The sequence below is a fragment of the Fragaria vesca genome, linkage group LG7 (assembly GCF_000184155.1).
Source record: "Fragaria vesca subsp. vesca linkage group LG7, FraVesHawaii_1.0, whole genome shotgun sequence".
Lineage (NCBI taxonomy): Eukaryota > Viridiplantae > Streptophyta > Magnoliopsida > Rosales > Rosaceae > Fragaria > Fragaria vesca.
This window is the reverse complement of record NC_020497.1, coordinates 21646004-21660494: the sequence shown is the minus strand read 5'-3', so window position 1 is coordinate 21660494 and position 14491 is coordinate 21646004. Positions and strand designations below refer to the sequence as shown.

At 37.3% G+C, this 14491-nt stretch overlaps 1 protein-coding gene across 1 annotated transcript in view; it reads left to right on the top strand.

Moving 5' to 3' along the window:
• LOC101295964 (protein FAR1-RELATED SEQUENCE 5-like) overlaps positions 1-3457 on the top strand; it is a 9355-nt gene extending 5898 nt beyond the window's left edge. The window contains exons 2-3 of the mRNA XM_004309102.1: positions 1765-1804; positions 3031-3457. Of these exons, the coding sequence (XP_004309150.1) occupies positions 1765-1804; positions 3031-3457 (467 nt within the window). The remainder of the gene's footprint in view (positions 1-1764; positions 1805-3030) is intronic.
• Positions 3458-14491: the final 11034 nt, after the last annotated feature.

Sequence of the window (14491 nt, the reverse complement as noted above, 5' to 3'; positions counted from 1 at the left end):
GAGAGAGAGAGAGAGGCTGAGAAGAGTCTTCTGGAGGCGATCTATGAAAATCCAGCAAAGGGGAATGAAGCTCGTTTTCGGGGAATGAGTTGAAGAAGAGCTAGGTCGTGAGGGATTGAATCGAGAGGGAAAGGAAGTGTGGAAGATGAGTTGATTATGGTCATTGCTCATCGGGGAAGATGAGTTGCAGAGAGAAGGTGGGGATAAAACAGAAATAAGAAAAAAGAAAGAAAAAAAATACAAAGTCTTCAAAATTTCATGTTACAAGTTTAGAGAACATGTATACCAATAAAACAATAAATGTATTGTAATACAAGTAAAATATTATTAATATGAGTAAATCGTCGTTGAGACCCTTATGATGTAATAAGGATGTTTATATTGTAAATCATGTCCTTTAAGAAGTTTTAACTTATGTGACGACATTTTTACATCGTTTATCAACAATTGAGGTGAAAGTAGTAATTAATGTCGATTTCATGGTAAGTCTTTGTATGAGAACCATTTGATTCATAAGTCGACGAATTGTTGAAAAAGTAGTAATCAAGCTTGTATTTGTAGTAATTTTTTCCATTACAAGTTCGAGAACTATTTTACCAATCTGACAACAAATTGTCGTAATAGTGGTAAAACTGATGTATATATGGTAAATAAGTTGTTTGTGTAATAAAGTCCTTTATCTAGTAATTAATACCTTACTTTAAGTAAATTTTGTTGTGATTGAGATAATTACTTATAATACAATGTGTTTTACTATAAATTACAACAACTAAGGTATAATTGGTAAACATAGTCATATTCTTGATATTACTTGGAATACGATTATTTTTACAAAAATAACAATAATTTTATCTCTAGTAACAACGAATATTGTAAATATTAATAATCAGACCTACATTATCTGAAGTTGTTAATTTTGTAAAATAGTTCTTTTTTATGTAATTATAATCATTTTTAAAGTAAATTACATCATTCATGATATTTTTACTACAAATACCACATTTAACGTATTTAGTGGTAATTACAGTAGTAAACTAAGTAATTACAACATTTATGACCCTCATTACAAGTTTTTTAACAATTCACGTATAACATAGTTAAAAGGTTCTTAAAATTGTAATTTTTTTACACATGTCACAATATTACTGGATGACATGTTTACCTGTACAACAGGTACTTCATTTTTATATATTATTTTAAAATAGTTGATGCATGGTATGCATCAACTCATCTTAGCCTTCCCCGTAACATTTACTCCCGATAAAAAAAGAAAATATAATGCTAGAAAGGCCTTACTCAACTTCTTATCATATATCTCTCTCTGGTACTGTATGTGAAAGCTTGCTCACCTTTTTCACTTAGCCATTTTTATTCAGTATTGCTTTTGTTGTGTATTAATATATCAGGTTTCTGAGTTTGTTTTGAGATTTTGTTTTCTGGGTTGATGTTTTAAAGACTAAAGAAATTGGTGTGTGTGTGTGTGTGTGTGTGTGAACAGCATGTTGTTAACTGTGATTTTAACAAAACTAGGGTGGTTTTTTGGTTAATGGGTTACTGTTAGTTTCTCATATGCTGATCAACGAGTTGAAGCCACTTTTAGCTTTTTGAAAATTTCTGATTAGCTTCTCATGTATTCCGATCAAATAGGTAGAACCAACAGGGATACTTGGGAATTTTGAGCTATTTTTCTTTCTGGGTTTTCTGGTTAGAACTCTAAATAAAGGTCCATGATCTTATGTTTTAAGCATGTGTGGATTTGATCAGTGTTTCCAGGTACTATTAATGTGGAACTCTTGGTTGTGAGGTAAATGTCGATGTGGAAGTTTCTAAGTCATTATTATGTCATATTTTGTAAGGTTAGTCCCTATAAACATGAGCCCATATATATGTACTCAAATGAAGAGAGAAGTCTAGGGCCTTGTCTGATTATACTATTATGTAGTTTCAAACTAGGATGGTCTTTGGTTAGAGGCCATTCATTCAAAAGTAAGTGAAATCCGAAAGCTTAATTTCGCAGCAAAGCACTCCTTTTTTATGGTGCATAATAAACACAGCATAAACAACCTAATCTTAAGTTTATTCAGCATGTTGGACTTGTATGTATTCGTCATGCAATTACAATTTCTCTGAAGTTATTTGTTTAACTTCTATTAGTGTGCATGCACGCACACACACAGAGCTTGGACGTCTAATGAGTATGATTATTGTTACTATTATTTTTATTATTTTTCAATTGTATACTCCTACCAATTGTTTCTAATGTTGTTATTGATTTTATAGTACTATTATTTTTATTATCTTTCAATTGTATACTCCTACCAATTGTTTCTAATGTTGTTAATGATCTTCTAGTACTTCACTTTGCTATATACTATTTGTATATTGTATCACTGGGTTTCTGTTTTGGCTGCTCACAGTAGCAATTTCCTTATTTTGTTGGCATTTATTGAACTTTTGATTTGTTTGACAGAAAGCATAAGAAGTTAATAAGGGAAAGGTAGCTGCCAGGCCAGCTATGGAGAGGAACATGAAGTGATTAGTAGATTTATGATTTTTGATATATTTTAGTGGGAAATGTTATATGATAACCTACAATTTCCTTGGTGTTTTCTTTAGAATTTAATAATCTTATTTGAATAAGTTTTTTTCTTTTAATTTTGATTTATTAATTATGTCCAATATTATTTGTAAATTTCATATTTAGTTTAGAGAAAATGCCCATTTACTACTAATTTTAAGGGCTTATGGCCCATTCTAATAAAAATTATTTTTCAATGCCCATTTACACAAATCTTAATAAAAATACAATATTATCCTTCATAAATATCCAACCACTCCTCTCTCTCATTTACCCGATCATGCCTCTCCTCTCTCTTATTTACCTGATCATGCCTCTCTCTCATTTACACCACCTCCCTCCGCTCCTTCCCTTCCTCCAAAGCCGAAGAGCACGCCCAGCTCTGCTACATCGCCGCCGACCTACTCTTCGTCATAGGTGAAGTTTCCGGCATTCCTTCCCTGGCAATCAAGTCCGCCTTGTTCTACCACGTACAAGACCGGCGTCAAATGGCATGAGCTTCGGAAGTTCGACCTCGCTTCGTCGTGCTTCGAGAGAGCCACCGATCTGCTCTCGAAGATCGGAATCGACACAATCTCCGATGTCGGCGAGAAGAAGTTGTTTTTGGATTTGAACATCGCGAGGTCAAAAACCGCCCGGAAGGTATCGGACCGGAATCTCGCAGTGGCGCTGTTGAACCGGGCCAAGAGCTTGCTGTTCGGGTCACCGGAGCACTACAAAACCCTAGCCAATCAATACTCGGTGTTCAGAAAGAGTAGAGACGGCCGGGACGGCTGGAGCAGAGACGGCGAAAGGAGTGTTTTTAGGGCAACGGTGCCACGTCAGCGCCAGCGTGGCGGTAAGGGTTTCTCACAGGGTTCTTGGGGAGAGTTGCAGTGAGGGATCAAAAGTGAGGGCTAAGGTGGTTTCAGAGCTTGTATCTGATGACTAGACCTGTAAATGGACCGGATCTAGGTAGATCTGTATCCGGATCCGTAATAGATATTTTGGATCCGGATCCGACCCGTTACCCGCCGGATCTTTGATAGCTAGATCCAAATTCGGATTCGGCGGGTTAACGGATACCCGACCCGTTAATCCGATCCGTTTATGATTATAAATATTTTCAAATTTTAAATAATAATTTCATAATTTTATCATAAATTTTCATCAAACACTAATGAAATATTATAACAAAATAAAGGTTTACATCAAAAGTTGAATCACATGACCAAAATACTCCTTAACAATAAACTCATATATTCAAAATACTAAACCTCCAATGTATTTAGCAAAGAGCATAAAAAGAACATAGGCATCGTAACCTTCAACTTCATCAAATGATCATATTTTAGACGCAATTTAGACGTTTAGGTTATCCAAATAATTATTATATTATTTAATATTTATCAATAATATTATATTTATAAAAATATTATTTAATTATTTTAAAACGGATCCGGATCCTTAACGGATCGGATCAACCTCGATCCGTATTCGATCCGTTTAATAAACGGGTTAACCGATCCGGGTCCTTAACGGATCAACGGGTCTAATTTTAGATCCAAACCCGTTTAAAAACCACGGATCCGGAGCGGGTCCAGATCAAGATCCGGTCCATTTACAGGTCTACTGATGACAGAGTGGTGGCTCTCTTCTCCGGTGAGGTTGCTGCTAAGCAGAGGACTGCAATGCATGCTGTGCTTTGGAATTGGTAAGGTTCTTTGTTCTATTACAACTATTGAACTTTGGAGTTTGGACTTTTTAAACATTCAATTCAATTGGTTTGTTATCTGAACTATACAGTGATGCTGATCATTTCCGGTTGAAAGATTATGTAACAAGTGTAGACCTGTTTGAGAAAGCAATGATGTATATCCCATTCGACATAGAGAATCGAATTCTTCGAGTTCGAGCCATGGGCTTTTATGCATTTGGGGGGCAATAACGGGGTTTTTGGGGTCTGAAAGTTAGTTTTTAAGGGTTAGAAACCGAGTTTCTACAATATTTGGAGCCAATAAGTCGATTATTGGGGATTAGTAACCGAGTTACTGGGGGTCAGTAACTGAGTTTTTTTTAATTTTTGTGGGTCAGTAATTGAATTTCTGGGGTCGATAACTGAGTTTTTAGGGTCAGTAACTGAGTTTCTAGGATCTGGGGATTACTGGGGATCAGTATCTCGGTTACTGGGGTTAGTAACTGAGTTTTTTGGGTCAGTAACTGAATTTCTGGGGTCAGTAACTGAGTTTCTAAGGTCAGGAAATTGAGTTCCGGTGATCGGTCGTCGGAGTAACCCAGTTACTGGGGGTCAGCAACTGAGTTTTTTAGGTCAGTAACTGAATTTCTGGGGTCAGTAACTGAGTTCCGACGATCGGTCGCCAGAGTAACCTAGTTACTGGAGGTCAGTAACTGAGTTTATTGGGTTAGTAACTGAATTTTTGGGGTCACTAACCGAGTTACTGGGGGTCAGTAACTGAGTTCAGGTGATCGGGAGTAACCGAGTTACTGGGGGTCAGTAACCGAGTTCGGCGACCGATGTCCGGTGACCGGCGGCCGGTGTTCGGAGATCCGGTGAGCTGCTGGCAAAGTCTTTTCTCTCTCTCTTACATTTTCTCTCTCTAAGCATATATATAAGGACCAAGGGTAAAAATGTCTCAAAAATGTTATTTTATTATGAATTTAATAAAGATTTGTGTATTTGAGCACAAATAAGTCTCTCTTTCATTTAATTGGGGTCAAGAATCTTATTATTATTGGAATGGACTTTAGTTTTCAAATATTTGGACATTAGGGCATTTTCCCTTTAGTTTATGAGTGTTTTTTTAGAGGAGTTTATGGGTGCTTATATAGCCCAAAATCTTTTTTTCTTAATCAAAATATGCCCAGATATTTATTAATCAAGAATTCAAGATATCAAATATTTATTAGTGCTTGACAAGAGAATAAAAAGCATTGAATTAAATTAAAACAGAAAAATATTCAAACCAGTAGATTTTAGCTTATCTAATCAGCCACAAATCCATGTTCACCAAACTATGGTAAGGTGGATATCTCAAATCCAATCTAGTCAAGTCTTATCAGGATTTGAAATCCTATCCTTTCCATGTTACCAAACACAGCCCAAGAGCAAGTTCAGCGGTTGCCTCTTGACCAGCTTCCAACTAGGCTTGGCTGAGGTGGTGACCATGATGGGCCAAAAACTGCACTCCACGGGTGAATTGGTGAATGGCTTCTTTGTGACAATTACTGACCTAAATCAAGTAGAAGGTCAATTTCCTGACCAAAAACCTGACCCAAGGAAGCTGGTTGCCATGTTGGCCTACGCCAAATAGTGAGTGACAGCCATATCTATTTTTGTCTGGTAGTGACTCAATTGAATGAAGAGTCTTGGGCGGGAGCAAAAGTGACTAGTGATATACACGTGTTGGTTTTTTGTGACCTTAATATTTAAATTTCAAGTGATACAGGATTTGCACCGTTGTTGGCATCTTTTTCATTCAAATCATAACCCAAATTTATAAATTAGGAATAATTTTCTTATTAATGTTATGATATGAATGTTGCATTAAAAATTTCCATTCTTCTTGATACAAACATTAAAAATTTCCATTTCTATTGCATACAAACAAATTTCCACCCAAAAAATATTAAATTCTGTGTGTTTTTATTCACATAAAATAATCAATGTATTTATGATAATCATTAATTATGGCCATTACAATAATTATGTCCATCATTACCATCTACTTACATCAATATATTTATGTTTTACAATAAATAAATTGATAAAAGGTTCAATAAACAATAACTGACCGGTCAAGAAACAAAACAAGTGGAAACACAGGTCCAGTGGCAGTGAACAATGTCTTGACCCAGTGACCTAGTGACCTCGTGACCTTGACATTTTGACCCAACATGTGAACTTGCTCTAAGAGTTGGCTATATTGAATAGGTAGTAGTGCAGTAGTCCTTTTAAGCTTGGCCATTAGGTATTCACATATTTTCCGGATCGAGTTGTATTCTTTCTTTATCGGGGCAAATGTGCCTGTGTAATGGTTTGCTAACTTATTTTGCATTTGGTGTAGCTATCTGCTCCCTGATCATACCCAAATTTGCCAACCAGCGATATTTGAATCTTTTGATGGACCATATCTGATCCTTTCCCACATAGATTCCATGCAATATTGCAATTACATACTCGTGGAATTCCAATAGCGATTTTATGGTTATTTGGTCATACTCATCGTTGTCTTTCTTTTGGTAAGGCAGATCAGAATCATCGAAGGAGAGAACTTTATAATTTTTCCGATGAAGAAGGAATCAACTTTCATCTCGGCATGGTTCAATTATTAAATAATAACAGTTTTATAAAGGAGTTAAACTCCTTTTCTTAACCATGGTTAACTATACTTATAGTTTCTCAGAGCATCTCCAGTAGTCTAGGTTAGTTTGTTGCTAAATTTAACAATAGTTATGATATTTAATAATCAAAATAGCAATTGTGTTCTAATAATAATTGTTAAGTGTAAGTTAAGTAATATTTTTAACGAATCAGAAACTGACACGTGGATAAAAACTGGAGGGAAAACATAGGTTTCTTTTTAGGAATACTTGTCTAGGTTGATAAATTTGTCAATTCCGTTTAGCAATTTTAGGATTTAACAATTTTTTAGGCATACTGTTGGATCTCCTAATTATCTTAAAAGTTGACAAATTTTTTTTTTTTTTTTTGAATTAAGGATTATGCTGGAGATGCTCTTAAACGTGGCTACATAATACTGGATGGTGTTATAAGAGCATCTTTAGCAATGCTAGCTATTTTTAAGTTAAATTTTAGACAAATTAACTAAAATGTCATTTTGGCTAGCCACTTTAAAAATATGGCTGCATCAATGCTCTCTATTTTAGCTAGCATTACATTAACATTATTTTTTAAATAAAAATTAAATAGTTTAAATATATTTATATATCACATAAAATATCTTATAAGGAATGTATTAAATTATAACTAGTCTCATATAAGTCATCTTCCTCTCTATATTTAGCTAACGAGATAAAAGTCATAATAGTTAAACTTTGGTTAGTCTGCTTGATCTCTAAAAATATAAAAAAAAAAGCTAAACACGCTAAAATAGAGTCTGCTACGAGCAAGTCTACCCATTAAAAAAAATTCAACCTGGATCGGTTGACACCTAGGTAATCTAACCCAAGAGAAAAAAACTCATCTTCCACCCACAAATGGGATATCTCCCAAATTCAACCAAAGTTACATTTTAACTGAGTAATCTGACCTAGGTTTAAAGGAGCAATCCAGCTCAGGTCACTTGCGCCACCTCAGCCCAACTCACAACGTGGGTGACGTCAGTCTGGGCTCCTCTCCATCGTCCCACTCCACATATTGCCGCGTGAAGACCACCTGTCTTCTTTAGTGGGTATGAGTGCCCCGTGAAGATCACCTTCCCAAAGGTGAAGGAAACATGAAAGAGAGCTGGCCCCACTGACCTCTTTTGACCGTTTAGATTTTTTTTTTTGGTCAAAAACTGTTTAGATTTTTTATTGAGCAAATCATTGAAAAAAAATATATTATAGCAATACGGAAAATCTGTAAAAATAAAAAACTAAAAAATTCATATTGTATGAATTCTCTATTAATACTTGTCATTCTTTTGCATTCCACAAACCCAAAAAAAAATTTCCGTAGTTATAGCTAATTATTTATATCTGTAGCCAATTTAGATTTTGTGTTCTATGTTGTTTGTGAGTTTTGAGTAATTTTAAATACACACCCCTAATCTCTTAATACACATCCTTACTTAATACATTACCCATCTAGTTTTTTATTTCAATATTATACTAAATACATCCTAAACTACCTAAAATACCCTCAATATCTAAAACTAATAATAATCAGTTATTTAATATAATTATTATATATTTACTATTTCACAACTCTCTTTACGGGGAGATTTTTTTTTATCGGGTTAGAATTTTTAATTTATAATCAAAAGAGTAATATTATATTCAAACTCCAAATCTCCAATATGACATCAATCGGCTAGAATTTGACGGAAAAAAAAATTGAACATACATAATTTTTTCAAAGTTAAAAAACTAATAGAAATACAGTAACATAAAAACTAGTTTTTAGTCTACAAGATAGAAACTAAAGTTGATAAAAAAAAAACCAAATGAATCTGTAAATAGTGTACATGTGATTACGACAGTAGTCGAAATTCAGGTGATGAATTTTAGAGAATAGATTTTATTTCTTTTCTTTTGATGCGTAGTAATAGTGGAGAAGAGTTAGGTTTTAAGGAAGAGGAAGTTTCATTTGTTTTTCTTTTTTTCCCTAATAATTGATGGATATTTTTGTAATTAAACATAACTATAAAATCTGATGTGAAATATAAAATAATAGAGGTGTGTATTAAGAGATTAGAGGTGTGTATTTAAAATTTCTCGTGAGTTTTTCATTAGAAAGTTAAAAATAAAAGTAGACTTGACTTGTTAAATGTTATGAAATAAATTTTTTTTTCAATATGTCATATATTTTAAATTATATCTATTTACAACTAAAATTATTATTTACACTAAAAAAACATTTTTTAAAAGTTAATAAACAGTTATTGCCACGTGACAGCAATCTCACATATTTGACCGGTGAAAACTACTGTGTCAAAATTATGCTAGTGGGTAAAATTAAATGCCATTAAAAGACAGTTGATTGGTTGAATGATGCACATGTACGTGCACACAACTGATTTATCTTTGTTGCGTCTATTATGAGTTTAGAAATAAAGACGGAGCGGATTCAGTGCACTTCGGTGCACTTGAACCACTCTGTGAGCCCACCTGTATTAACAGAAAAGCCAAACGGGGTTACCCACAAAAAAAAATCAAACCATAGTAAAAACTAAAAACCCAGGACTGCATCTCCCCCAAAACCAATCCTCTTCGCCGCCACGTGTCAGGACGGGGAAGGAGTAGTCGGAGGCGACAATAGGCATGGCCTAGAGCGCGGCGACCTGAGCCTGGAGGAAGCGGACGTAGCGGTGCGCCGACTCGAGGATGGTGGCGGTGTCCATCTTGTTCTCCCAGGGAAGCAGCTTCTGCAGGCACCGCGTCTTGTAGCTCAGCGTCTGCCCGCTCTGCCGCCTCTCCCTCGCCAGCCTGCGGCCACGTGGCGCCACCACTGGAGGAGAAGGGTAAAGCTGGTAGGCGGAGGAGGCTTCTAGGGTTTGGTGAGCAGAGTCGAGTAGGCGAGTGCGCTTGTAGGGGGAGTTGTCGAGCGTGAGGAGGTCCGGGCGGTCGTTGGGCGACGAAACGGCGCCGTATTGGTAGAGCGGCGGTTCGGTTTTGGGAGTGGCGAGGCTGCAGTAGGTGTCGGCGAACAAAGAGAGAGGGAGTGAAGGCTGGGTGGTGGTGTTGTCGGCGAGGATGGAGTGGAGGTCGATATGACTTATGAGAGTCCTCCTCCTCCGGCAACGTGGTGGTGCCGCTCACAAGCAGGGACATCGTGCTCTCTTTCTCTGCTATCTCCATTTTTGTTTTTTGTTTTCAAAACAGAAAGAGACAAACTCACAGAAATGAAATGAAACAAGGTGCCTCAGATCCCTATACTGATACATTATAATATCGACGACGGGATGATAACGACGGCGTCGGCGGAGGTGATAAGGCATAAGTGATCGGAGGTCCCAGAGAGTCGCCGATGAAGGGGGGAGGCGAGGCAAACGTGCAGAGAAACTGTGAGTGAAATGGAGAGGAAGAGAGGGAGCAGCCGAACGGTGGAGGGTGGTCGTTCGAGACGGGTCCCGATCGTGGTTGTGGGTCGACGAGTCGTCGATCTGTGTCTGAATCCTCATGTGAGTGATTAGCTGTACCTGATCACATTTTAGCTTGCATGTACTCGATCTGAATGGTCTGTATCAATCCATAGAGAAAATAAGCGGTCCTGATCACATATGTTTTCTAATTTTCTTTAATATTTCTTTAATCAAAAACTTTTAAAAATTTCTAAAAATAGCTTGGTTATCCAAACAATTATCTAAAATATCCACGAACTCGTGACATTGTGTATTTTAGCTTGTGAAATTTTTTGAAAGGCACAACACTCCTGAGCAACAATTTAATAATCAAGACTGTAACAAAATAAAAAACGATCTTTGCTTAGCTTGAAAGAAAAATTCGGAACACACATATTAATATATTTTTATCCCTTGTCGATAAGGTCAACATTAACAAAATAAATTTGTTCAAAGCATTAACACATTTTACTGATGTTAAAAAAACAAAATATCAAGTCCTTTGTTTAGCATTAAACTTATTATTAGCGTGTAACACATAGGTGTGCATTGTGTATTTTTTCGTTTTGTTTTGTTTTTAAATCGGCATTGAACGGATTCTTTCTAATGTATTGTTAGGTTTGATGAGGCCACTAAAAATCCATTGATATACTATTTCATTAATGAATGAATTACTCTTTGATAAAAATATAATAATAAAAAGATGTATAGACCACATTAGTAGAAAGAAAGAGAATTTGTATGGTTGCAACACAAAAGAAGAAAAGGAAAACGAATTGTAAACTACTACTTATGCTTTATACACTGAGTGATACATATAATGTCATAAATAGACTCGATTTCGTTATCTTTTCACATCGGACAAGAAGGTCAAGGTTCAAAATGCATTAGCTGATAATCAAGCTGCATGTGCCATTTGTATAACTAGAAATTTTGCTCTTGGCTAAAAGAAAAAGAGTTATATGCACATCCATTCAAAGTTCCCAACTATGCTTCCTATCAAACTAATTAAATTGTTTGCAACGAGAAGAAAAAGATTACATTAATAGATAGAAACCCTTTCTATACATAAATTACATGAATCATCAAACCCAAACATACACCTATGTATATTGCAAGTAAATCTTTGATAGAAAAAAAAAAGAAAATGATGAAGTGAAAGTAATTTGAGAATAGAGAATCGTGAATGATGTATATCTTATTCATTAATATGAGCTCTTTATATAGGGAATTACACAATACCTAATATGGTAAGGATATGATTACATAGATCCAGTCAAACTACATATCCTATTGGCATAAGGCAAAGACACACATAAAGAATATCCTAGAACACTCCCCCTTGTGCCGCGTGCTAATATGCCGATGGTGCTAGTCTGTTGCCTCGTCAAAAACCTCGTCAAGTCACAAAAACCCGGTGAGAGAAAAAACTGAACCTTGATCGTAGGAGAAAAAGAGTACAACGCACCAGCCTACTTTATTAAGATGATACTCCCCCTGATGTGAACATTATTCAGGGAGACTTGATAGCCGACGCATGCCTATACTTTTCACATGTTTCTCAAAAGTAGACTTAGGTAAAGACTTATTAAATAAGTCTGCTGCGTTTCCTTCAGAACTAACTTGGTTAACTTGAATGTTGAGAAACGCATGTTGCTGTTGGTTGTAGAAGACTTGGGTGAAATGTGCTTTGTATTGTCACCCTTGATGTAACCTAACTTCATTTGCTCAATACAAGTTGCATTGTCCTCATAAATGCATGTAGGTCTATCAGTTGTAGAACTTAATCCACTAGTCCCTCTAATGTGCTTAATGATTGATCTCAACCAAACACATTCCCGAATAGCTTCATGCAAAGCTATAATCTCTGCATGATTTGAAGATGTCGCCACTAGAGTCTGCTTAGTAGACCTCCAAGATATCACCGTATTCTCAATGGTGAACACATAACCAGTTTGAGAACGTCCTTTATGAGGATCAGATAAATATCCGGCGTCGACGAAACCCACCAACGTATTGTTGGGTGTCTCGGCATTGGACAAGGCGGCGGTGGCGTGCTCGGCATTGGACCCGTGTCCAGCAGCCGTGCCGGTGGCGTCCATGGCGGCGGTCTGGTCCCTTGGTGGATCGGTGCCGTGTCTTCCATGAGCCATAAGACCATCTTCTGTCCTTCTTGAATCAGTGTAGGGAAAGAACAGTCCCAAGTCAATGGTACCTTTAAGATATCGAAAGATGTTCTTAACTCCGGCCCAATGACGTTGGGTTGGCGCTGAGCTAAATCTAGCTAACAAGTTGACTGAGAATGTAATGTCTGGTCGAGTGCATTGAGCTAAGTACAATAATGCCCCTATTGCACTAAGGTATGGAACCTCTGCGCCCAAGACCTCTTCGTCGTCCTCTTTCGGACGGAATGGATTTTTAGTTATATCCAGACTTCGACCAATCATGGGAGTGCTAACATGATGCATCTTGTCCATATTAAATCTCCTGAGCATCTTTTGGACATGCAGTCTTATGGATAAGGATCCCACAGACTCGGTGCTATAGTTTAAGGCCTAGGCAAAAACGAGTCTTCCCAAGATCTTTCATCTCAAACTCGGATTTCAGATAAGCTGCGGTCTCTTTGATTTCATCAAGAATACCGATAATGTTCATGTCATCGACATAAACAGCCACGATTGCAAATCTGAAACTTGTCTTCTTTATGAACACGCACAGGCATAGTTCATCGTTCTTATATCCCTCCCTAATCAAGTAGTCACTTAGACGAGTATACCACATTCGTCCGGATTGCTTTAATCCGTAAAGTGAGCGTTGCAACCTTATAGCATACGCACTCCGTGGTTTAGAGTCACTTGACTTAGGTAACGTAATGTCATCAGACACTTTCATATATATCTCTGAATCTAGATCCCCATAGAGATATGCCGTAACCACATCCATAAGCTGCATGTCAAGTTTTTCGGACACTACCAAACTGACTAAATAGCGGAAAGTTATGACGTCCATAACTAGAGAGTAAGTCTCCTCGTAATCAATCCCAGGGCGTTGTGAGAAACCTTGCGCCACAAAGCGGGCCTTATACCGAAGTACCTCATTCTTCTCATTACGCTTTCTAACAAAGACCCATTTATGTCCAACAAGCTTTACACTTGGCGGAGTTAGCACTATTGGGCCGAAGACCTGTCTCTTTGTTAGAGAGTCTAATTTTGCCTGGATTACAACATTTCATTTAGGCCAATCTGCTCTGTTTTGGCATTCTGCAACAGAGCGTGGTTCGATGTCATCGTGCTCAATGATTTCATGAGCCACGGAATAAGCAAACATATCATCGACATGGATTAATGACCGGTTCATCAATTCATAAGTGTTATCATAACACATGGAGATCTCTATGTTCTCTGATGTTGACATTAACCCTGAGGCGTCCCCTATGAATTCTAACATCAATTCGTAGACATAACTGTAATCAGAGATGATCTCGTGAGAAGGATTCTCAACATCGATGATCAAAGGATTGACTTGTGCCTTGTCGGTCCGTTTCTTTCTCGGACGTGTGTCAACCGAACCAGGTGGCCTTCCCCTTTTCCTTTGGGAGCCACGACCTCCATCCCTCCACCATGGGTTGCGCCGCCGCAGGTGGCAGTACCAAGCCCGGGGATGGCCGTGCCCTTTCTAGGGACTTCGAGCCTAGCATGAACATTTCTGAAGTTCAAGAATACGTTTCACTTCACTTTCAGTCTGTGAGGTGCGGGGATCATAATGAGACAGAGTGGGGACAAACCACGACAATTCATGTCGTTCCACATGAACACGTTTGTTCGTATCTCCCCCTAACGACGGGAAGAATGTCTCATCAAAATGACAATCCGCAAACCTTGCGGTAAAAAGAACCTGTTAATGGCTCGAGGTATCTGATAATCGTTGGAGATTCATAACCAACGTAGATACCTAATTGTCTCTGAGGACCCATTTTAGAACGCAGTGGAGGCGTAATTGGCACATAAATCGAACAACCGAAAATGCGTAGATGCGAGATGTCAGGCTCATATCTAGTGACCAACTGGTACACACTGAATGGTTGTCCAGCAGTGGGTCTGAAACGAATAAGTAAGGCTACATGCAATAT